The sequence below is a fragment of the Leuciscus leuciscus genome (genome assembly GCF_965113295.1).
Source record: "Leuciscus leuciscus genome assembly, chromosome: 14".
In the NCBI taxonomy this organism is placed as follows: domain Eukaryota; kingdom Metazoa; phylum Chordata; class Actinopteri; order Cypriniformes; family Leuciscidae; genus Leuciscus; species Leuciscus leuciscus.
Window position 1 is genome coordinate 30908113 of NC_138738.1, and position 25231 is coordinate 30933343.

The 25231-nt window shown below is 41.4% G+C and overlaps 2 protein-coding genes across 6 annotated transcripts in view; both read left to right on the forward strand.

The window, feature by feature from the left end:
- The window catches only part of dock9b (dedicator of cytokinesis 9b), an 87137-nt gene extending 84564 nt beyond the window's left edge, over nucleotides 1–2573 (forward strand). For all 5 annotated transcript variants that reach the window (XM_082136674.1, XM_082136672.1, XM_082136671.1 and 2 more), the window contains 3 exons: nucleotides 258–358; nucleotides 451–589; nucleotides 1533–2573. In XM_082136674.1, the coding sequence (XP_081992800.1) occupies nucleotides 258–358; nucleotides 451–589; nucleotides 1533–1658 (366 nt within the window). In that variant the 3' untranslated portion in view covers nucleotides 1659–2573. The remainder of the gene's footprint in view (nucleotides 1–257; nucleotides 359–450; nucleotides 590–1532) is intronic.
- A 1438-nt stretch (nucleotides 2574–4011) lies between these two features.
- Nucleotides 4012–25191, forward strand: slc15a1b (solute carrier family 15 member 1b). Its single transcript, XM_082136824.1, has 23 exons — nucleotides 4012–4164; nucleotides 4405–4436; nucleotides 4597–4681; nucleotides 4896–5037; nucleotides 6789–6908; nucleotides 7123–7222; nucleotides 8892–8982; nucleotides 9109–9192; nucleotides 9309–9391; nucleotides 10866–10952; nucleotides 11065–11154; nucleotides 11268–11312; nucleotides 11426–11458; nucleotides 11783–11871; nucleotides 11959–12040; nucleotides 12249–12368; nucleotides 13709–13840; nucleotides 13972–14018; nucleotides 14100–14204; nucleotides 14321–14435; nucleotides 23696–23833; nucleotides 23921–24028; nucleotides 24134–25191. Exons 1-23 carry the CDS (start codon nucleotides 4158–4160, stop codon nucleotides 24353–24355), a joined length of 2157 nt encoding a protein of 718 aa, XP_081992950.1. The 5' UTR covers nucleotides 4012–4157; the 3' UTR covers nucleotides 24356–25191.
- Nucleotides 25192–25231: the final 40 nt, after the last annotated feature.

Below are 25231 nucleotides of genomic sequence, written 5' to 3' on the forward strand. Positions count from 1 at the left end.
ACAAAGCAATCGTGTTGATTCACAAACACTTTCACCCCAAGTTTGGCATGTTATTATTTAGTTCCTTTCTTCCTTGTAGAGACGTTCTTCCTTTTGCACTGACGTTACATTTTTTGGTTATTTTCATGGTGACACTTTCAGTCATTTAATTCCTGCAAAAAACAACAAAAAAAACAGCCCCAGTACACTTTTACCATTACATCACACACACACAGATTTGAACTGATCTATTTTTTCCCTAAATACTTTCTCTTTAGGTCAATGCTGGGCCACTTGCGTATGCCAGAGCTTTCCTTGATGACGCCTGCGCCAAAAAATACCCAGATAACAAAGTCAAACAGCTTAAAGAGGTGTTCAGGTATATAACCACCATCTGAAAAGCCTTTCAAGATCTCCACACAAATGCCTGCTTTCTTATCATACGTGTTTATATGGTGTTTGTGTATGCAGGCAGTTTGTTGAGGCATGTGGACAGGCTTTAGCTGTGAATGAAAGGCTGATCAAGGAGGACCAACAGGAATATCATGATGAGATGAAAGCCAGTTACAAAGACCTGGCCAGAGAGCTTTCACACATCATGCATGAACAGGTAACCACACACATACACACAACTCTTGGTTCCCTAATGGCCTCGATATACTCGCGGGAAAGTTCTTTTTCATTTTTCACTTAGGGGTACATTTTACACCTTAGCAGTGATATACTGTTAGCAAACATCCCGACGCCACCCCTAGGAGCAGCGTTTCAATGAATATGTAAATATTTGCTGCACTTTCCTCTCAATAACAAAATAAACACACGACAGAAATGAGTGGTAAGAAAACAGCAGTTAAGAAAGCATTTGATCATAGCGATGTGGACATGTTTGCTTGAGCTCTGAAATTCGGCACTTCAGTCACGTCACGTTACGTTCATTTAAAGCACTTTATACAATAGGTTGCTTTAAAGCAAGCAGCTTTACAGTATTAATCATGAAAAAGTGTCAGTGTCGCTTTTAATTAGAATTACAACTTCAGTTTCTACTATAAAGCAGCTCTCCATTGTGTTAATGTTTTTACTCATGTCCGACCTCAGTGGACTGAACGGAAGATTCCCCCATCAAAGGAGGCGGGGCTTCAGAGCCTGCCTATTGTGTAGTGGACCAATGGTAGTTCGTTACTAGCTGGAGCAAACTTTTTCAGAAAGTTTGCTTTGGAAAGCTGTTTCAAAATTCCCGAAACAAACTCCAAATGAAATTCGTTTTGGCCTGATTTTGTTCGAAATGATATCGCACCATTTCGTTCTTTGATTTCACTTGAAGTATATCGGGGCCTTTACGCCAATGGAAACACGTGGAATCAGAAATATTTATACTGGTAGTTTACCGTGAATGTTGGTTTATGTTTAATATTCACTCGTTCTCTCTCTCTCTTTTGTGCTGGCCTTTGTAGATCGGATGGTAATAATGCAGTGAATTCTTCATATTTTTTAAAAATTCAGTACACCTCAAGTTTCCGTGTTCTTTCTCATCCTGCACTCTTCCTCTTTGTCAGATCTCCGCTGTGGAGGGCGGAACCAAGAGCGCTCTTTCTGATTCGCTGCATATTTTCAATGCCATCAGTGGCACGCCCAGCGGCACCACCCTGCATGGCATGCCTAGCTCCGCCTCCTCCGTGTGACTTCTCACCCCTGGCCTTAAAGCTCTGACCCTTCCCACAGCCGGAGAGACGGACAGACCGGAATGCATCGAAAGCGGAAGAACAAAAAAAAAAGAATGGTATTTCATTGTCAGCCTGGTTTCTACTCAGTCTGGAATGGATCGCCCATCTATCAGAATCCAGGACATGAGGACAGATCAGGTGTGTCCGGCCTTTGGAATGGCCTGTTACTATTCCCATATGACTGACATAATTGAAAGAGGGTGTTTTTGTTCTTCTCTCATCCTCTCCAGTCCTCCGTTCACAGGTGTTTCCTGTAAAGACTATCACTTTTATTTCCACAACCAGAAGAACTTGAAAAAAATGCCTTTTTACTTTTACATTCTTACATTTTCATGCTTCATCTTTCCATGTATTCCCCCATTCCGGAAGTTAATTGCAGCTCTGTGCTGAGAGAGAGAAGCTGCGACATCACTTCCTGTGTCCGAGACAGTAGCGGTCCATCGATTGGTAGCAAAGAGAATATAACTGTGCTTTAGTGTAGCAGGAAGTTTGAGCTTTACTGTACAAAAATACCCATGATCACCTGAGCCACTCAAGCTTTTTAGCCCACACTTCCGTTTTTTTCCCCTCGTTTAGTTAAAAGCCAAGGAACAAGTGCTGTTTCGTTGTAGCTGAGGTGCAATAATTCTGTCTTTGTCTTGTTTTGGTTCCCTTAAGATCTCTTGCCAAAGGCTAGATGTGAAATATATATATATATATATATAAATGGACAAAAGAATAAACAAGGATTTTTATAACCATTTATGTTTGTTTAAATGTAAATTGTTTTGTATCGGGGGTTAGATATGGGGGGTATTTTTATTTAAAAGAATCTGTTCTGGAAAGATATTAATGTCCCTAAAATCTCTGAATAAAATGTATTATCTTACATAAGTTCTTGTTTCTCATTCAAAGTCGCTCCCTATAAACATATTTATTTTATGTTCATCTTTATTACAGTGAACTTTATTATTCACCAACCAATATCCTTATGAAGATCATTAGAAACTAAATTGTTTTCCTCATCTGTACAGTTCATATCTATTATGTTTGGTTTATGGCGTACCACCTTTAGCACGATTGCAAAAACATAGGCCTATCTTTTATGCTGTTATATGTGATTGTTGCCACCCATACGTTATATATTGTTCAAAAGAGATAGAGAATTTTGACGCAGTATAAGATTTAATTTAGCTTTTTAAAGTGCATTCTGAATAAAACCTGCTGACTTGCTCTCAATCTACACACACAGTCGCTCGTGCCGAACTGCCCCTGCCCCCTCTCCAGCATTGTCACCATTGTATCGCAGCAACATCTCTGTGTGGATGAGGGCAGTTTGTTTACTTCTCTCTTCCAATGAATTAGACATCTCCAAACACCTTTCATCTAATGTGAGTCTTCATGTCCAGGTTATCGTCTGCTTTTCAGTGCACTTAGCTTATGCACGCCATTTCAACATTGTTTAACAGCTGACCGTGTGCTTTGTGAAAGTGTCATTCACATTACTCTAACTTAGCAGTCAGTAAATCCCATAATGTAAATGGGACTTGTGTATGCAGCGGCTGCGTTTGTCTATGTTATGGGGATTTCTCGAGTCTAGACAACGTGATAAATGGCATTATTGGGGGTGTTTAGAACAATCATGTGATGTGTTGTTGGGAATGTTTTGATGCGGCAGCATTATTTATCATATCTAATCAACATGCTCTCAGCAAGCTGTTTCAGATAGAAAAGTTAAATATTATTTTAAATCAGCTTCCATTTAAACTTAATTTGTGGGAGTCATATTTTAAGGTTTTGTAAGATAAACAGAATTATTATTGGGTAGATACAATATTAACAACAGAAAGGTGTATTTAAATGACTTGAAATGAGTTTTAAAAGAATATAATAAAATAAAAATAACTTTATTTGTTGTTTCATGTTTAAATCTTTGATTTTACCAACAAAAAAAAAAAATATATATATATAAGCACTAATCATCATTGTTATATATATGTATAACAAGGATGTTTAGTGCTTTTTTATATAGATTTTTTTTTTGTGTGTGTTTTTTTTTTTTTTGGAATGATGAAAAAATAAGTATATTAATTACTCATTAACTTGCCTGTTTTATTACAAAGGCCAAAAAGTCCTATCATTTGATTGGCTGTATAACTTGATAAGAGTGCCATAAATAACTAAACTGTTCTTCAATTGCCTCCTCCCACTCATTCACACACACATAGTCACAGGTCACAAATGCTGTCATAAACATTTACCTCAATCTTTTTTTAACCCAGTGGTGGCCAAGGAAACATTTTATTGTCCAGAGTCTATAAAACCTTGTTACCTGTCTCCGTCTGGGTACATCTCTGTCTGTCCCAGATAGTGTGAGTGTGTATGTGAGAGAGAGAGAGAGTGAGTGTGTGAGTGATTGTGCATCTCTATAATAAAGGATATTCTTTACAAGAGGACTAGAAGGCAGCCTCAGTCATCATGGCAGGTGAGTAAACCTGGATGTTTATGGGCACAAAATAATAATAATTCCTGTTAACTTTGGATTCGTACATCTGAATTTATAGCAAAGAAAGAGTGAATGTGTGTATTCTTTGCCTTAAACAAGATGATGCACAATTTGTGCAAGTATATGTTACAATGTGAAGACATTTGAAATAACTCAATTCAAATTGAATCCATATTAGGACTGTTTTAATGACATTTTCATTTTACATAATTTCTGCAGACATTGAGGGAAAAAAGGAGAGGAAAGAAAGGGTGAGAACTCTATATTATACATGTATATATACACATCAACACATAATTAGTAAGCATTGTGCTTTTATAGTTTAATCATATAAAACCTATTATAATACTAATATGCCAGAGCACATTATTAGGAAATATTTTAATTAAGCTGTGATTTTTTTCATTGTAGCCAAGTTGCTTGGGATATCCTGTCAGTATATTTTTCATTGTGGTGAATGAGTTCTGTGAACGATTCTCCTACTATGGCATGAAAGGTAAGAATACACCAAAAACATACACACCAGAAATAATGTAAACTTTCATCTCTGTTTTACTTGTTCCTGCAAAATTCTGCATAGATGGTCTCACACAGCTGACTCTTTTTCTTCTTATCTCACATTGTTCCCTCCATCTATCTCTATTCCTTTCCTTCTTAATATTTTCCATCCATCTCTTGCTGTGCTTTTCTTTCCTTTCTCTGTTTTGCAGCGGTGCTGGTGCTGTACTTCAAGTATTTTATCGGTTGGGACAATGATTTTTCCACCACCATCTACCACACGTTCGTGGCTCTGTGCTACCTAACACCCATCATGGGGGCCATAATTGCAGACTCGTGGCTGGGCAAGTTCAAGTGAGTTTTAGAATTATGTTCAAAATAGAATGTACTACCATAATATCCCTATTAGGAATGCAATATGCAGTATACCAAGTCAGGGACTTTTTGATTCTAAGGACCCTAGCTATGATAATCAATGTAAAGGACAGTTTGCTTAAAATTTCAAAACAGCTACATGGCATTCAAAAGTTTGTGGTCAGTAAGATAAAAAAATAAAAATAAAAATGTTTTTAAAGAAAGTAATACTTTTATTCATCAAGGATGCATTCAATTAATCAAAAGTGAAAGTAAAGACTTTTACATTCTTACAAAATATTTCCATTTTAAAGGAACACGTCGACTTTTTGGGACTTTAGCTTATTCACCGTATCCCCCAGAGTTAGATAAGTCCATACATACCCTTCTCATCTCCGTGCATGTCGTAACTCCCACCGCTAGCCTAGCTTAGCACAAATACTGGAGGTAAACGGCTCCAGCTAGCATACTGCTCCCAATAAGAAACAAATTATAACACCAACATTTTCCTCTTTACATGTTGTGATTTGTATAGTCACAGCGTGTACAAATAACAAGGTCACATGAGACACAGCCATCTTCTAACCGTATACTGTACACTTATTGGGAGCAGTATGCTAGCTGGAGCCGTTTACCTCCAGACGTTGTGCTAAGCTAGGCTAGCGTTGGGTGCGCCAGACAGAGGTACGACACGCACGGAGATGAAAAGGGTATGTATGGACTTATCTAACTCTGGGGGATACGGTGAATAAGCTACAGTCCCAAAAAGTCGGAGTGTTCCTTTAAACAATGCTGTTCTGATAATAATAAGAATTGTTTCTTGAGCAGCAAATCAGCATATTAGAATGATTTCTGAAAGATCATGTGACTGGAGTAATAGCAGTTTCCTGCAGATCTAGGCAGGTGGTGCTGGGGAGGTGGAGGGCTAGAATAAGAATTTGCAGAGTGCACAGGGAATCGAGGTTATAAAGGGAAATGGTATTCGTGAATAGAGTTTCATGGCTGAACTATTAATTTAAACATATACTAAAATAGAAGACAGTTCTTTTAAATTGTAAGAATATTTCTACTGTATTTTTGATCAAATAAATGAGCATAGGAAACTTCTTTCGAAAACGTTAAAATATCTAACCATCAACAAACTTTTGAATGGTAGTGTGTGTATTTTAAAACCCATTGTGTGGCAAATAGTAAGTCTGGAATTAAAAATTAAATAACTGCCATTTATTTTAAAACAATCATGGAAATATTATTACATTTAAAATGATTATCAATAACTCTATTTGCATAATAATTTAATTCAATTTTTGGTAACACTTTAGTTTAGGATCCAATTCTCACTATTAACCAGTTGCTTATTAGCATGCATGTTACTAGGATATTAGCTGTTTATTAGTACTTATACATAAATTAGTACTTATTCTGCATGACCATATTCTACATCCCTTAACCCTATCCAATTCCTACAAAAATACCTGAACTTAACAACTACCTTACTAACTATTAATAAGCAGTAATATGGAGTTTATTTTGGGAAAAGTTTTAGGATGTTAGAAGATAGTCATCTTAGAAAATGACTATGCAAATGTGGAGTAAATATCTCGTTTAAGGAGTGTTGAGCGTGCAAGTTAAGGTGTTTCAACTGTCCCTCGGTTCCAGCTGTACATGGTCTACCCTACTAAGTACCCATAGTCAAAAGAATTATGTGTGATATGTATTTGTACATTACCCCTCATCTCGACTTTTCACAGGACTATCGTGTACCTGTCCATAGTGTACACCATTGGCCAGGTGATCATGGCTGTCAGTGCCATCCATGACATCACAGATAGCGATAGAGATGGTGTTCCTGAAAACATGACCTTTCATGTGTGAGTTATACCGCTTGGGACATGCTTTATCATTAACAATTTGGAAATAGATGATATTATTGTGAATATGAGCCAAAGAAAACAAATAGCATGCTCTTTATTAGGTGCCACATTTTTAAATATACTGACATTGTTATTGTTGGTTTATTTCATCACATTATTTGCATGATCAGAGTGTCTTTAGTGCAAATTTAAATGTCCTCTCTTATCTTAGTGCCTTGTCCATGCTGGGACTCATCCTCATTGCCTTGGGAACAGGAGGCATTAAACCCTGTGTGGCAGCGTTTGGAGGAGATCAGTTTGAAGATCACCAGGCATGTGGACTCTTATGCACACACACATATACATGCATTTAACAAACACACACACACCCAACCCTAATCAGTTATTAAAGAGGATGAACTGAATTCAGCAGCACATTGTGTCAGTGTAAATCAGCTGTTATCAGTTCAAGGTTAAGTCTCTGATATTGAGTGTTAGAGATGAACAAATAGAGATATGAAGTGACAACACGTAGATTCCTACACCCCCTCCGCCCCTGCCACAGGGACGTGAGGTCTAAAGGCCAGTGGACAGATTGTGAAACATGCTGTGACACACTGAAGCCGAATGTTATAGTATGAGAAAAACGTATGTATCTATTACAGTAATAGATCAACATTCCTCATATTGTAACATTTTGTTTCACACACGCTTGCATGTTTTCAGGCAGTGCACATTTCTGAGGTGCTTTTCCAACACTGAAAAATTTCAGAATTATTGTTGTTTGAAAGAAATGAATACACTGTAAACACTAACACTCAATTAATTGGTTTGAGTAGGGCAAACTTAAATTAAACAAATTAGTTCAATCAAATTAACTTTTGTGAGTATTTAGAATGTATCTTTTCTTTTGAGTTCACTGACACTTTTTAAGTAATCTGAATTGTTTCATTGTTTAGAATTTTATAAACTTGTTTCTTTATATTTTGACAAGCTTAAATTTAACTGAAACTGGGCTGAGCATTTTCCAGCATGCTTTGCCATGACACTCAAAAGGGAGAGTAATACTAAATTTAAGAGTTATATAATCTTTTTTTTTTGTTGCAAGATTAATGTTAAGTGGGAGATTTAGTAGTGTTTATTGTTTTGCTATGCTAATTTAGAAGAGTTTTTGTAATTATGGGTTTTTGGAGGGTTACATCACAGTGACAAGTGGAGCATGATATGGTAAATATTTAATATTGCCATACTCATTCAGTAATTGCTATGCTATGATAATGCTATCAAAGCATTGTGTTACCAATTAGCAAGTTAGCATTTATTGAAATAGCCAATTAAAGCTAAATTTCCACTACTAAAAATATTTAAATTGAGATTATGATCAGTTAAATGCATGAATTAGCATACTCAAATTTTTCAAGTATTTCGAGTAATTCAAATGTATGAGTACAAAAATAAAAATCTGCAAGTCCTGCTTTAAATTTCTTAACTTAAAAATGTTGATGTAAGTGATTACCTAATTTTTGGGGGTTTTTTGCCAATTTATTCGGGCATACAGTGTACTTTTATTCTGCAAGGATGCACTGATCAAAAGGGACGGTAAAGACTTATTTTTTAAATAAATGCTGTTCTATTTATCAAAAAATCCTTAAAAAGTATATCAGGGTTTCCACAAAATATTAAGCTGCACAACATTTTTCGATATTGATAATAATAGGAAATGTTTCTTGAGCACCAAATCAGGATATTAGATTGATTTATGAAGGATCATGTGACACTGAAGACTGGAGCTTTGTCATCACAGGAATAAATTACATTTTAAAATATATATTAAAATAGTAAAAAGTTATTTTAACTTGTAATAATAACTCTGAATAGTACTGTTTTTACTGTATTTTTAATCAAATAAATGCAGCCTTGTTGAGCATAAAAACTCTTAACAAAGGACTGAATGTAGCCTATGTATATTTGATATTAATAATTATTTTTATTTTATTTCAGGAAAAACAAAGAAGTACTTTCTTTTCCATATTTTACCTGTCCATTAACGCTGGCAGTCTTCTCTCCACTCTCATCACACCAATTCTGAGATGTATGTATTTTGTTCAAATCAGAATAGCATTTTTTTTATATTTGTTGTTAAATTTTTCATGGTGCATTGGTAAATACACATAGAACAATCTATATTGTGTTTGTGTATATTTGTTGTGTTTTTCAGCTCAGGACTGTGGTATCTACTCAAAGCGGAGCTGTTTCCCGCTGGCGTTTGGGGTCCCTGCAGCTCTCATGGTGGTTGCTCTTGGTAAGTTACAGCAGGTTTCAATTACTCTGATTTATGTTGACATGTGCAATACCATGTATGACCACTCGATGGCAGCCTTGAGCGACTGAAGTTATTCTCTCTTTCTCTCTGTGCAGTTGCGTTCGTCGCAGGCCATAGCATGTACATCATGGAATCCCCCAAGGGCAACATCCTACTACAAGTCATGAAATGCATTGGAGTAAGAGCACCGACAGCGTTATATTTACTTGAAGAAATAGTGTTAAAGTTTTTGGAAAAATGTGTGATCAAATGAGACTTCTCAATTACAGTTCACATTCCATTAAGAGATTATGGGCCAGATTTAGTGGCCTGCAAACATTTACATTTACACTTAATCATTTAGCAGACGCTTTTATCCAAAGCAATCAGACCAGCAAGAGGGAGCAGTATACAAGTGCTGTAACAAGTCTCAGTTAGTCTAGCACAGAACACATAAGTTATTTTTATTCCTTTTTTTATTATTATTATTATAAAAAAAAGCTTAGAGGGCGCATAAATCTGAACTAGCGAGTTTAGGGATATTTGGTGCAGAACCTGTGGTTTTCTTATAGGCAAACATCAGTGCATTGAATTTCAAACCCTCTTTTGGCGTTAAAAAAACGATTGTCAGTATTTATTAAAGACGCGCAGTGAAAAATTAGCACTGAAAAGGCTTGGACAGGGTCATTTTTGCGGCTGACCTCTATCTGGCCCATAGAGAATTTTCTAATTCTCTTTCAGACACAACATTAATGGGAGGAGAGTATGCAAAGTGATTTACTAAGGTTTGCGCTAGTCAATTTACTGGTATTTGCGCCATTATTTAATGCCCCAAAAAAGCATGTCATAAACCAGACAATAATTTGCGTTGTCTTACCAAGATTGTGTTGGTCATTATGGAAATGATCTGACTGCCTCTGTGTTCTTTAATTTGTGCGTCGTCACAATTTTCTAATTTGCCTTGTTTAGTAAATCTTGCCCTATGTAACTCATATGTTTGATAAACACCAATCAGTAATGGCACCACCGGCAGTTAATGCCAAACATTCAGTCAGTGAACTTAAAAAAAAGTGCATATGTATGTGTGCATATGTATGTCTATATATATATATATAGAGAGAGAGAGAGAGAGAGAGATTTGTATATATGTATATGTGAGATATATATATATATGTGCATATATATGTGTGTGTGTGTGTGTGTGTGTGTGTGTGTGTGTGTGTGTGTGTGTGTGTGTGTGTGTGTGTGTGTGTGTGTGTGTGTGCGCATATATATATTCACAACCACGAAGTGCATTAATCCACAGCTAGCCGTGGATTATCCCGCTTATACCTCTCTAGTTCATTTAAATAAATGCTATTATTCATTCATTCCAATAAATGAAATCTTACGCACTACTTTATCTCTATGATTCAAAGTGGGCAGAATGCTAGATCTAACAAGCCGTAACTGATGAAAAATAACCATCAGCTTTACCCTTCCTGTCAAATATTGCGCTCCAAACATCAGTAACAGCTTTGAGTTGTCAATGCTGGCAAATGACCATAGTATAAGTGGGATAATCCACGGTTTATCCCTTACATGTGTAATTGTTGTGGTATGCAACATCACGTCACATGGGAAAGGACCATCCAGTCTAACTAGATGATTGTTGTTTTTGTTTTCTTCTACAGTTTGCAGTTAAAAACCGTTTTAGACACCGCAGTAAGCAGTACCCAAAGAGAGAGCACTGGATGGACTGGGCGGATGAGAAATATGATGTACGTTACATAACATCACACAGACAATATGCAGGAAGATGTCCACACAGACATAATGAAGACCTTGACCGATATCCTGATGTAATGAGACACTGTCTCTGCTTCTTTACAGAAACTCCTGATTGCTCAGGTGAAGATGGTATTGAAGGTGCTGTTCCTCTATATTCCTCTGCCAATGTTCTGGGCTTTATTTGACCAGCAGGTCAGTGCACAAACACACAATGATGCTACAAATGCCATACTCAATGTGTTCTTACACAAACACTCATCTGTTTTCCGGCTTGATGTTAAATGTTAGCCGTGTTGTCTTTCCAGGGCTCCCGTTGGACTCTTCAGGCCACCACTATGGACGGTAACTTTGTAAGTTCGAAAAAGCTTTGCATTTCAATTGTTTTAAAGGAAACTAAAATGCACATATCAGTGCAGTTATATTGCAATATTTTATATTATTCTTTCTCTCTCTGTCCTTATAGGGAGCATTTATAATTCAGCCAGATCAGATGCAGGTGAGGCCGATTTATGCTAATCCCTTTGTTTTGTGTTTATACTTGTGTTTTACTATCATTTCGTCCTGATTAACAGGATATAAAAATGATCAGCATAATATGTGATGATATTACATTGTACTTATTTTTTTTAATTACTTGATCAAAAATACAGTAAATATTGTAATATTGTGAAATATTATTATGAACTAAATTTAATTTATTTCTGTGATGTCAAAGCTGAATTTTTAGCAGCCATCACTTATATAGTATATATTCTAATATTCTATATTCTAATAGTGCATTTGTACTCACACTGATGTGATGATTTGTGTTCTGGTGCAGATCGTGAATCCCGTGCTGATTGTGATTATGGTGCCGATCATGGACTCTGCAATTTACCCACTAATCAAAAAGTGCCATATTAACTTCACGTAAGTACTGGGAAACTGGTATTGAAGTTGCGTTTGTGATTGCGACACGACATGTTATGTGATTGTGTGATTTGACGTTATTTCCAGGCCCCTGCGGAGGATGACTGTCGGTATGATACTTGCGGCGTTGGCGTTTGTGGCTGCTGCTCTTTTGCAGATTCAAATTGACGTAAGTATCCAACAGATCCTTAGCAGAAATATTGCAATAACATCTCACACGCAAAACCTGATGCCTTGTTTAGCTTGAAGATTGTTATTGGTGCTTCATGCTTATTGGTTCGATTTATGCCTTATCTTTCTGGCACTATAATCATCACAAAGCATTTGATATTCTGTTTGTTCCCTGCTAAGAAAACCAATGTCTCGTAATCCAACAGAGAACAATCCCCAAGTTCCCATCAAGCTCTGAAACCCAGGTGAAGTTCCTGAACTTGGAGAACACATCTCTGCCTGTTATAGTGGAGGGACAAAAACCATTTGATGTTCCTGGTTTTGATGTAAGTCCACACAATTGCACATCAAATTGAACCAAACAGTGTTTGAAAGAATTTGAAAACCAGAATTAAAAGAAAGTAAAATATGGGTCAATGTGTGTCTCTTAAACTATGGGAATTTTGGCACTATAGTCTCTTAGACAACTCAGAAACTTTTTACACTCTTACTAGTATTTCTTAATGAATCTACTGTCATGCCTAATATGCAAACATCACAGGGGAAATGTCATTTTTATATTTTTCCATACTAAATAAAAATTCAGACCATAGTGTCATTTCCACCACATCTTAAATTATTTATTCAGTTGTGTTCTGTGGTGGAAAGAACATTTACATTTTTATATTTTTTTGGAAAAAAACAGCTTACTTTGTCTCACAGTGTTATGTATCACAAATATATACAATTAAATACAATTTCTTTTTGTAATTTGACACAAAATACCAAGTACACTAAACTTTATTAGAGTCACAATTGTTTGTTATGGTTCACACTACAATCATTTTGAATAAAATATGTGATATTTAAAAAAATATATATATTTTAAATGATATTATTCATACACTACTGTTCAAATGTTTGGGGTCAGAAACATTTTCTTTTTCTAGGAAATTATTAGTTTTATTCAACAAGGATGTATTTTACAAGACTTTAACATTTTCTTTTAAATTATGTTTTATATTTACATTACATTTCATATAAAACGTTTTATTCATGACAAATTGTTTCCATAAAAATATCTATTTTTCTAAATAGATAATAATAAGAAAAGTTTCTCGAGCAGCGAATCAGCATATTAGACTGATTTCTGAAGGATCATGTGACACTGAAGACTGGAGTAATGATGCTGAAAATTCAGCTTTGTCATCGCAGGAATAAATGACATTTTAAAATATATTCAAATAGAAAACATTTATTTTAAATAATGCAATAATATTTCACAATATAACTGTTTTATTGTATTTTTGAACAAATAAATGCAGCCTTGGTGAGCATAAGAGACTGTGTTTCAAAAACACAATAAAATATGTCCCAATATTTCAAAAATAAAACTTGCGATCTGTTGGTTTTCATAAAAATAAGAATTCACAACTTTTTTTCTTTTGTCAAATCAACTTAGATAATTAATGTGGTTCAGATAACGTAATATTTTGAGATTCTGTTGATTAAACCAATCTCCTTCTTTGTATTAACTCAAATTTTTTATTTCAATGAACTCAAAACTTTAAGGCAACCAGGTAACTTACTTTAAGTTAAACCAACAGTTATTTTTTACAGTATAGCTCTGTATTTAAACTGTACATGAACATCTTGCAAACTCTTTTATGTTGTTGTGCTCCCCCAGGCCTCAATTGAATACATGACACTTGACGCTATGAACGTTGCAGTCTCTGTTGGAGGAATAAACACTACAAGTTCTTTCCTGAAGGACATGAGGCACACCGTTTTAATAGACGCTCGTGGATTGTTTGCGACTGTAAGTGCTAATCTTGGTATTTCCTTGCATATCTGTTGACTATTTTTGTTGTTTTAATATCACGAGGACAGTAGTTATAACTGTGGCGTTATGTTCATGTATTCTAATCAACCCTTTATTTTCATTCACAGCTCAATGACACACGTGAGAAACCGAGCCAAGGCTTGAATGCCATCAGGTTTAGTGCATTTTGAATAATTTTTTAATATTGAAAATTAGTGGCTAATTCAAATTTATTAACAGCAAACATATGTTCTAGGTTTGTGAATGGCTTTAGTACTCAGCTGAACGTCACAAAGTCGGATGAGCTGGCTTCACTTTCTCCCTTGGAAGGATCAGAATACTTCATGGTTTCCCATGGCAAGTACGTGCTGCTGTGTACAAATATATAACATACACAATAGCTGTCGTACATATAAAATTGCAGGGCAAACAAGTTGCTTGGCTGCTTTTCTTCATTGATTTGATGTCCCCTTCCAGAACCAGCTTTACTATTGTGAACGTAGATGGACTGAAGTGCTCATACATCATGCATCTGGGCTTTGGAAGCTCCTACACAGTCCTGATCCCCAGCAACTTCAGTTTTGGGGACACCGTGAGTCACAATTTTACAGCCACAGATTATAGTGTGAACACTAGTAGGAATGATTAGGACTAGAAATAGTTCATCCATATATGAAAATTCTGCCATTTAGTTTTTTTTGCTTTTACATTTAGCAGATGCTTTTATCCAAAGTGGCTCACAAATGAGGAGAGCAGTAGAAGCAATTATTTAGTTCTTCTGCAGATCACAAAAGATATTTTGAAGTCAACTGTTTTTGGCCTTAGAATGAAAGTCAATGGGGTCCAGAACAACAGTGAATAGAAAGTTCAAAAGAACAGTGTTTATCTGAAATAGACAGCTTTTGTAACATTGTACACTACCGTTCAAAAGTTTGGAGTCAGTGAGTATTTTTATTTTTTTATTAACTTTTATTTAGCATAGCATTAAATTGATCAAAACAGACACTAAAGACATTTATTATGCAAAATATTTATATTTCAGATAAATGCTGTTCTTTGGAACTTTCTATTTATCAAAGAATTCTAAAAAACATTTATAATAATAATAAATGTTCCCTTTCGTGGTCACTCCGAGTTACGTCGGATGACGACGATTGGGGTTTCGCTTAGAAGCCTATCACCTTCGAGTATATAAAACGAGCCAATGGCAATGAAATGCCATGGGTCTGCGGAATTTGCATAGCGTAACTCCGCCCGCCGCAGGGGGTATATAAGGAAGTACGCTGGCACAATGCAGATATGTTTTCGCTTCGGAGCCGAGAACTTCTCCACTCCTGCAAGCCAAATATTCTGAGTTAGTCTTCTCTTACCTTCGAGACGAGCGAACTCTCCGGTGTTGGTGTGACGGCGATTTCAGCGAGTGCTCACTACCCTGCTGATCTTGTCAGTGATCTGACAGATAGTGTGTTTCTCCCTGTTCGCTTCAGCATCCGCGGAGTTTTTCCTCTCACAAAAAGAGCATTGCACGTGGCACGTCTTTTTAAAGATGCCTCGCCCGTGCACTTCTGGTTGCGGTGGCGAGATATTTTTCTCTGATGGGCACGATCGCTGCTTAGCGTGTTTGGGCGTTGATCACGCTAAAGCAGCGTTCGTGGATGACTCATGTTCCCACTGCGGGAACATGACCATCTCTATGCTGCGGTCGAGACTCAATGAGCTCACTAGAGCGAGAGTCCCCCTACCCACACCCCGATCTACTGGTCCCGAGAGGGCTAGTACTTCGGCTGGTGGCCGGGGTGACCTGAGGGTGACTGTGTGGGACATACCGCCGACACGGTCCACACACCCCTCTCCAGCATCAGCACCCGCAAGTGTTCAAACTGAGACCGCTGGTCCCTCTTCGGAGCCCCAGCGCGTCTCGTTTGGAGCTCCAGAGGAAGATACTATGTCAATCGCTGCATCACAAGGTGGGCGCGAGTCCTCGGGAAGTGAGGATTCGGCTGTGTTGCCGCCCTCGGGCGTGCCAGCATTGCCCGAGTCTGATCCCGAGCTGACCGCCATGCTTTCCCGGGCAGCCGCGGCCATTGGTATTGAGTGGTCCCCGCCACCTGATCCAGTGCGCTCGCGGCTGGATGATTGGTTTTTGGGAGCGGCCGCTGACACCCGTCGCCGCCCAACCCCAATACCATTCTTCCCGGAAGTGCATGAGGAAGTCACGCGGTCCTGGAAGGCTCCCATGTCTTCCCGTGATCGTTCGTCGGCTTTCTCCGCCTTTCCTCCCCTCGATAGAGCTGATGCTTGTGGGTACACTGGGATTCCCACGGTTGAACGTTCTGTCGCGATGCAGCTGTGTCCGACAAGCGCTTCATCACGTGGTGATCCTAAGCACCCGTCCAAAGCCTGTAGATTCTCGTCTACCATGGTGGCGAAATCTTACAGAGCGGCGGGACAGGCAGCTGCCTCTTTGCATGCCATGGCCATCTTACAGGTCTACCAGGCCAAGATGCTTCGTGACATGCACGAGGGTAGGACAGACCCAGGGCTCTTCGATGAGCTGCGCGCCGCCACCGACCTCGCTCTCCGGGCGACGAAGGTGACCGCGCGCTCCCTGGGTTTGGTGATGTCCACAGCTGTGGTCCAGGAGAGACATCTCTGGCTGAACCTGGCTGATATGCGTGAGCCCGAGCGGACTCGTCTGCTTGACGCTCCCATATCCCAGGCCGGCCTTTTCGGCGGTGCAGTCGAGGACTTTGCCCAACAGTTCTCGACTGCTCAGAAGCAGACTGAGGCGATTAAGCACATTCTGCCCCGACGCTCTGCTGCTCAGCCGTCGGTACAGAATCCTCAGCCTGCTCGCCGCCGAGGGCGCCCTCCCGCGGCTCCCGCCCCTCCCGCACGGCCCCAGCAGCAGCCTTCATCTGGGCCGCGTCGTGGAGGAAGCCGTAGGAAGGCGCCACAGCCCTCTCCAGCCCCGCAGCCCGCTAAACGCCAGGCTAAGCGGCGCTCCTGAGACGGGCAGCTCAGGATTGGCTTTCTTTTCTCTACAGGAGGTGGTAGCAGGGCCACTCCTTCCCCCGGTGGAGGGCCGGGGGAGAATCTTTTGTTCTCCACTCCCCGCTGCTCGTCCCACGACGGGCAGCACCCTAATGTGGTTAAAGAAAGAATCGAAATCCCCAATCCTGAGCCTACAGAGCCAGAGGGCCGCAGTGCGCGCCACCCTCGGGTCCCGCCACTGCCGCCCTCCTCTGTCCCAGAGGTCTGGGATGACAGCACGCGCCGCCCACGGGCCACGCTCCTCTCATCCCCCTCTGTCGCCAGACCCCTGCCAGAGCACGCCCCCGTGGGACGCGCGCCCTCCCCTGGCCTCCTCTGGCAGGACGCGGTTAATGACCGTGCCCCCGCACAGGGCCGCGATGCCACCCTCGCCGGGGCCGGTCATTCCGCCTCGCTGCCCCACCGACGGTACGTCTGTGGTTCGTATGACCCCGCTGGTGCACTTTCTGGAGGCCTGGCTAGAGCTTCCCAGACTGTCCCGCTGGGTCGCGAGAACCATCAGGCTCGGCTACGCGATTCAGTTCGCGCGATCTCCTCCCCGCTTCAGCGGAGTCCGCTTCACTATGGTCGGTGGCAATGCCCCTGTCATGAGAGCGGAGGTCGTCACCCTGCTGGCGAAGGGTGCGATCGAGATTGTCCCTCCAGCCGAAATGAAGTCCGGCTTCTACAGCCCTTACTTCATTGTACCCAAGAAGTCCGGTGGGTTACGGCCAATCCTCGACCTGCGCGTCTTGAACCGCTCCCTTCACAGGCTGCCGTTCAAGATGCTAACGGCCAAACACATCCTCCAGTGTGTGCGGCCGCAGGATTGGTTTGCAGCGATCGACCTGAAGGACGCCTACTTCCATGTCTCCATTTTACCTCGACACAGACCGTTTCTACGGTTTGCTTTCGAGGGGCAGGCATACCAGTACGCGGTTCTCCCTTTCGGGCTAGCCCTGTCTCCTCGCGTCTTTACGAAGGTCGTCGAGGCAGCCCTTGTTCCCCTTCGGGAACACGGGGTTCGCATCCTGAACTATCTCGACGACTGGCTTATCCTAGCTCACTCTCGAGTCCAGGTTTGCGAACACAGGGACCTAGTGCTCCGGCACCTAGTCCGTCTGGGCCTTCGGGTCAACTGGGAGAAGAGCAAACTCTGCCCCGTGCAGAGGATCTCTTTTCTCGGTATGGAGATCGACTCGGTCGCCATGTGCGCGCAGCTTACGAGCGAGCGCGCGCAGTCACTGCTGACTTGTCTTCGTCAGTTCGAGGACAAGAGTGCGGTTCCACTGAAACTTTTTCAGAGGCTCCTGGGGCATATGGCATCCGCAGCCGCAGTAACGCCGCTGGGATTGCTTCATATGAGACCGCTTCAGCTTTGGCTTCGCGATCGAGTCCCGAGGTGGGCATGGCAACACGGCACGCTCCGAGTCCCAGTGACTCCAGCCTGCCGTCAGACCTTCACCCCGTGGGCGAACCTCAATTTTCTACGGGCCGGAGTGCCCTTAGAACGAGTTTCCCGGCATGTTGTTGTGTCAACAGATGCCTCCAACACGGGCTGGGGCGCCATGTGCAATGGTCATGCTGCCGCGGGCTCCTGGACAGGACCCCAGCGCCTTTGGCATGTCAATTGCCTCGAGTTGCTGGCTGTACGTCTCGCCCTGCACCGCTTCCATGCGCTGCTCAGGGGCCAGCACGTACTAGTCCGATCAGACAATACCGCAACAGTAGCGTACATCAACCACCAGGGTGGTCTACGCTCCCGCCGTATGTCGCAACTCGCTCGCCACCTCCTCATATGGAGTCAGAAGCATCTGAGGTCGCTTCGAGCCATTTATATCCCGGGACACCTGAACCAGGCGGCCGACGAGCTGTCTCGAGCTGTCTCGGCCTCTCGCTGGAGAATGGCGACTCCATCCCCAGACGGCCCAGCTGATTTGGGATCAGTTCGGCGACGCACAGGTAGACCTGTTTGCCTCCCACGACTCGTCCCATTGCGACCTGTTTTACTCCCTGACCGAGGGCACGCTCGGCACGGATGCACTGGCGCTGGCCGCGGGGCCTACGCAAGTATGCGTTTCCCCCAGTGAGCCTTCTTGCGCAGACCTTGCGCAAGATCAGGGAGGACGAGGAGCAGGTCATTTTGGTTGCCCCGTATTGGCCCAACCGGACCTGGTTCTCCGAACTAGTACTCCTCGCGACAGCACCTCCCTGGCCAATTCCTCTGAGGAAGGACCTCCTTTCTCAGGGACGGGGCACCTTATGGCACCCTCGTCCCGATCTTTGGAACCTCCATGTGTGGCTCCTGGACGGGACGAGGCAGGTTTGAGTACCCTACCACCTGCGGTGGTGGCTACCATCACTTCCGCTAGAGCATCGTCCACGAGACATGCCTATGCGTTGAAGTGGAACCTCTTCGTCAACTGGTGTTCTTCTAAACATCAAGAACCCACGAAATGCCCGATCAGTGTCGTGCTTTCCTTCCTGCAAGAAGGGTTGGAGCGAAGGCTGTCTCCCTCCACCCTGAAAGTGTATGTTGCCGCCATTGCCGCACATCACGAAGCAGTTGATGGTAAGTCTCTGGGAAGGCACGACCTGATCGTCAGGTTCCTGAGGGGAGCGAGGAGACTAAATCCTCCTCGTCCTCCCTTCGTACCCTCTTGGGACCTCTCAGTGGTTCTAACTGCCCTGCAGAGTGCTCCATTTGAGCCTTTACAGTCAGTGGAGCTTAAGTTCCTGTCAATGAAGACAGCGCTCCTGGTTGCATTGGCCTCCATCAAGAGGGTAGGGGACCTGCAGGTATTTTCGGTTGACGAAGCGTGCCTGGAATTCGGGCCGGCTAACTCTCACGTGATCCTGAGACCCCGGCTTGGATACGTGCCCAAGGTTCCTACCACACCCTTTCGAGACCAGGTAGTGAACCTGCAAGCGCTGCTCTTGGAGGAGGCAGACCCAGCCTTGGCACTGCTCTGTCCAGTACGCGCCCTCCGTGCTTACGTAGACAGAACGCGGTGTTTCAGGACCTCAGACCAGCTCTTTGTCTGTCATGGTGGGAAGCTGAAGGGAAAGGCTCTCTCAAAGCAAAGGTTATCCCACTGGATAGTGGATACCATTGCTTTGGCATACCAGCAGCAAGGTCGTCCGTGCCCCCTTGGTGTGAAAGCCCACACCACACGTAGTGTGGCTTCCTCTTGGGCTCTAGCGCATGGCGCCTCGCTAACAGACATTTGTAGAGCTGCAGGCTGGGCGACACCCAACACATTCGCGAGATTCTATAATCTCCGAGTAGAGCCAGTTTCTTCTCATGTACTCGCTTCAACCAGCCGGTGCTAGATTCTGCTCAGGTGTCTTCGCTTGCTCGCCATTCCTCTCCACGGACGGGATACGTGCGATATTTCTCTCAGGTGAGTCTGATAAGCTCTGAGTTTCCTCCAGCACTGGTTACGTCAACGCCTGAGTTATGCCAATCTGCCATAACGCAGCTTTTGCGCTTGACTAGGTGCCTCCATGTGCATGGTTCCCCCTCTGGGCGACCCCCACATGTGTATTCCACTGTAAGTCTCCTTGTGAGCGTGTGTCTTTCCCTTGGCAAGCCACCTTGCCACCCCTGGGGTTTAAAATTCCACCTGCGGCTGGACACCCCAGTGATTTTCCATATGCAGCCCTCTGGGTCATATGTGTATTCTAAGTCCCCCCCATCAATGGCTGGGCATAATTGCATATTTCTCTCTGGAGATATGCTTCCCAGTGTACCTTGGTATCCCTGTGTTAAGTAGGACTCCTTCGTTCGTGCTAGTCTCACAACAGGGAGCTCAGACTTACGCAGGGCACTGGAAGACAGCCGAGGTGGCGTGATTAGACTGGAACCCCAATCGTCGTCATCCGACGTAACTCGGAGTGACCACGAAAGGGAACGTCTCGGTTACGGATGTAACCCTCGTTCCCTGAGTGGGAACGGAGACGTTACGTCTTCCTGCCACTTCCGCTGTACCGCTGAAAAACGCCTGGGGCTAGTCTCGGCTCCTCAGCGAAGACATATCTGCATTGTGCCAGCGTACTTCCTTATATACCCCCTGCGGCGGGCGGAGTTACGCTATGCAAATTCCACAGACCCATGGCATTTCATTGCCATTGGCTCGTTTTATATACTCGAAGGTGATAGGCTTCTAAGCGAAACCCCAATCGTCGTCATCCGACGTAACCGAGACGTTTCTTGAGAAGCAATTTCGCATATTAGAATGATTTCTGAAGGATCATGCGACACTGAAGACTGGAGTAATGATGCAGAAAATTAAGCTTAGCCATCACAGGAATAAATTATATTTTAAAATATATTACAAAAGAAAAGTTATTCAGTTATTGTAATAATATTTCACAATATTCCTGTTTTTACTGTATTTTTGATCAAGTAAATGCAGCCTTGGTGAGCATAAGAGACTTTTTTTAAAAACATAAAAAAAATCGTACAGATCAGGCGCGTCGTTAGACGATGTTTTTTTATAGCCCCGGATCTCAAAAAATTTAATTTATTGATAATTATTATTAGGCAAAGTGGCAAGCAGCACGAGTCCACGAGCCGTGAGAGCAGGGCGTGGACAGTAGCGCGAGTGTTAATGAGTCACCTGAATTCCAAGTTCAAGCACCGGTTTCAAGTTTCTCACGGATGAACTTCGGGGGCGCGCGCGCCGCACCGGTTTCAAAAAAATAACGCAGTCAGCAGGCATGCGTTAGACATGTTTTTTTTATAGCCCCGGATCTCAAAATTTTTAATTTATTGATAATTATTATTAGGCAAAGTGGCAAGCAGCACGAGTCCACGAGCCGTGAGAGCAGGGCGTGGACAGTAGCCGCACAGTCTTCTGTCACACCAGATATTGTCAGGCCATATGTCAGTAAAACTCAGAAAAACTAACTTACTTACGTCGTGCCAGCCGTTTGCTCGCGGCGCGCACTCTTCAATCACCCAAATGCGGCGTGCCCTGTATCACGCAAAATAAACTAGCATGTAACGTCGTGTTCTGTCAATTAAGTATTGAAATAACCAAAAGGGAGATTAAGGATTATTCCATTTCTTAGGGGAATATTTTCACCCCTACCCTCTGTTTCAAGGGGCAAGGGTTAGGGGTAGGCGAAGGGGTATAAAATAGAATTGGGATTGGGCCTAAAGCTGCGTCAAAACTTTATGTCGGGGCTTTTGTATTCCTTTGTAGGCTACATAAATGTTACACATTTTGGCGTAGCCCTACTCAATTTTCATTATTAATATTCTAACATTTTATCAATATTGCAAAGTCATCAAAACTGACTAAATATTTTGACCAAAAATGTGAAAAATAGGCCTACATCTAGCCTAAATGATCGTTCATGACATTCTTTTAACTATAAGCAACCCAATTTGTCTAGATCTGTATTATTTCCTTTGTATAATGTGCTGTGATTCAGTCTGCTTGATTAACATTATTACAATGTATTCCTATTTAACTCTGATATGTAGCCTATATAGAAGGTCCTCGAATGTGTTCGAATATTTCACCAGCATCAGCCTTTTCACAGTTTCTATCACTCCGCTTGTCTGTGTTTGCACAACTTGCATCATTAGGCCAGTAATGGTGACAAGTGACTGTCTTTATGAGTGAACAATTGAAATTTAATTGAACTGATTTAATAGTGCCAAAAACATTGATTAACTCAAGAAAGAAACAAGTTGCTGAAACCAATCTTTAATGCTAAAAAGTTTACATCTATGCAAAATAATCCTTGAAAGATTTCTCATTTAAGCCCATTCCTGTTTGGAATATGTGATTGTGTATTGTCAACAATAAGCAGAAACATTTTGCATTTCCATTTTATAGTGTGGATCATTCATTTCAACATTTATCCTCATTCTCATGTTTAAGAATCTGTTATCTGCTTGACAAATAATTTATGCTACTGCCCACTGGCATGCTTTTAAAGCTATTGTTATCAAAAAATGTTGGCCTTCAAACACCTTAAAATGCACATATGTAGGTCTGAGAAATCAAAATTTGGCCCCCGAACCCCCCTAACTACCTCACATTTGAATGTGTGTGTCTGTGTGGTAGTATGGCCTGGTGTGGCTACAGTGCCAGGACTGAATTTTTTAACCAGTCTGCCCCCCTGCATATAGACCTAAAATATACATTATTCTCTGTATCGAATCATGTTATCTTGTTACCCACCCCCTGATGTTTTGGGCTCAGCCCCTGGTGTTTTTAAAACCTTTTAAACCCTGGTACAGATCCCAAACTTTTGAATGGTGTGTGTATATAGTGCTGTCAAATCGACAAATCGCATCTAACATAAAAGTTTGTGTATACATATAATATGTATGTGAGCTAACTTTTAAGGAGGCTGCAGGATGACTTAAATATATTATTATAAATAAAATGTATATTAATATTATTGATATATTAAAATATTACAACTTAATTGGAATTCTAAAACATACAATCAAGATGTAAACTGCAATCTTATCTATTTTAGAATTTGGATCTTTTTTTTTTTGTAATCACAAAATTTATTGTGGATAATTACACATATATACATAAATGCGTGCGCACACACACACACACAAAAAAAAACTTGGAAACAAGCAGCTTTGTCATAATTACAGCAGAAATACCAGAGTAAATATTGTGTTGGATTATGAGGGGCCTTCAGGTCCAAAAGGTTGAGAAGCACTGCGTTAAACTACTGTTGTCTTACTGTACCTATAGTGAAGTAGCAGATCTAGCAATGTTTTGATTTGTTGTTCATCTCGAGAGTGTAAATAAAGCAGCCATGTCTGAATGTGTGCAGTGTCACGAGAGCATTAAAGCAGTGCAGGAGATCGAGCCGAACGGCATCCACATGGCCTGGCAGATCATTCAGTACTTTTTGATGACCTGTGGAGAAGTGGTCTTCTCTGTCACCGGTCTGGACTTCTCCTATTCACAGGTATGGAGTGCTCTCTGGAACTCTCGATATTGAGAAACACTTGAATTTTTACATTATGTCTCATAACTTGGCTGTCCTCCCTTTTAGGCACCAAGCAATATGAAGTCAGTCCTCCAGGCTGGTTGGCTGTTGACTGTTGCTGTGGGGAACATCATCGTGCTCATCGTGGCTGAGGCCGGCTCACTTCCAGATCAGGTATACCACTACTTTGTATTCATTTATTATAAAATCCTAGTCAAAAGTCACTTCTGTTGGCATCCGTGTTGCTACGAGCTCATGGGAATGTATGTGTCATTCCAGTGGGCGGAATACCTGCTGTTCGCGTCGCTCCTGGTGGCCGTGAGTGTCATCTTTGCCATCATGGCTTACTTCTACACCTACATCGACCCGACACAAATCGAGGCTCAATTTATGGAGCTCGAGCCAGAAGATAAGAAAAAGAAAGAGCTTGAAATGACAGCGATAGACAATGCGGCGTACGTACACAGCGAGAACGCAGACGTCAAGCAAACGAAGATCTAGACACTTTGCTTCTTTTATTTTCATCTTATCTGTGGTTTAAAAGTGTTGGTGTTCCATTTACTACTGATCGAAGAACTGATTCACCATTTTTATCACAGTTAGGCTTGGATTTCTTATTGCAGGAAAGACAATCAGCCCAAGAAAAAGCTAATTCTATCTAAAATTGAATGGTGTTTGGGACACCGACCAAGGGCAGAAGGTTTGGTGGTTTCAGAGAGTGTCAGACTGTTAAGATCAATGTTAAAGTGGCCGTGTGTCAGTGCCTTTGCAGGCGGGTTTTATTTATAAGTGTATTATGTTACTATCAGTTAAGAGAGTGGAAACAATTGATGCTCTTTTTAGGCAAAACAACTGCAATGCAATTTACCCTTATCATGAAAAAAACTGTTTAACTGAAAAATTGGTCACACTGCTATCAATTCTATTTTGAATGCCGATTCCATCTTGTACTTCAAGCAACACTTGTCCTGTTTCTGTAATTGTGGTTTGAATCTTTGAGAAAATATTCTATGCCTCTAAATAATTTGTATAAATAGCCATTCATCTACACCAAGTTATGGGTAAGACAGTATTGTGTGAAGTAATTCATTTTCACTTTAGTTAATGCTGTTATTTTGTGAATAGATTCGCATCATTTGATGGGTTACAATAATAATAGTGCCTAATAACTTGCATACCACTATGAGCATTAGAGTTCAGTGTTTCCTGGATGTATTTTTAAATTATTTTTTCTACATAAAACTGTAAATGGATTTTAAACTATATTGGGTTCAATACGCTATGAAAGAATCAACGTTTGATGAAGTGCTTCAATAAAAATAAATATAGCTGCCATGCTTGTGCCTCACAATCAAAATGTTTTGCCAATTAAAAATA

Bases quoted from the DNA above. Each gene is read 5' to 3' on its own strand.
- slc15a1b (XM_082136824.1), top strand. The intron at 8,983-9,108 runs GTATGTATTTTG...TGTGTTTTTCAG, and splicing joins CATCACACCAATTCTGAGAT to CTCAGGACTGTGGTATCTAC. The intron at 14,019-14,099 runs GTTTAGTGCATT...CATATGTTCTAG, and splicing joins CAAGGCTTGAATGCCATCAG to GTTTGTGAATGGCTTTAGTA.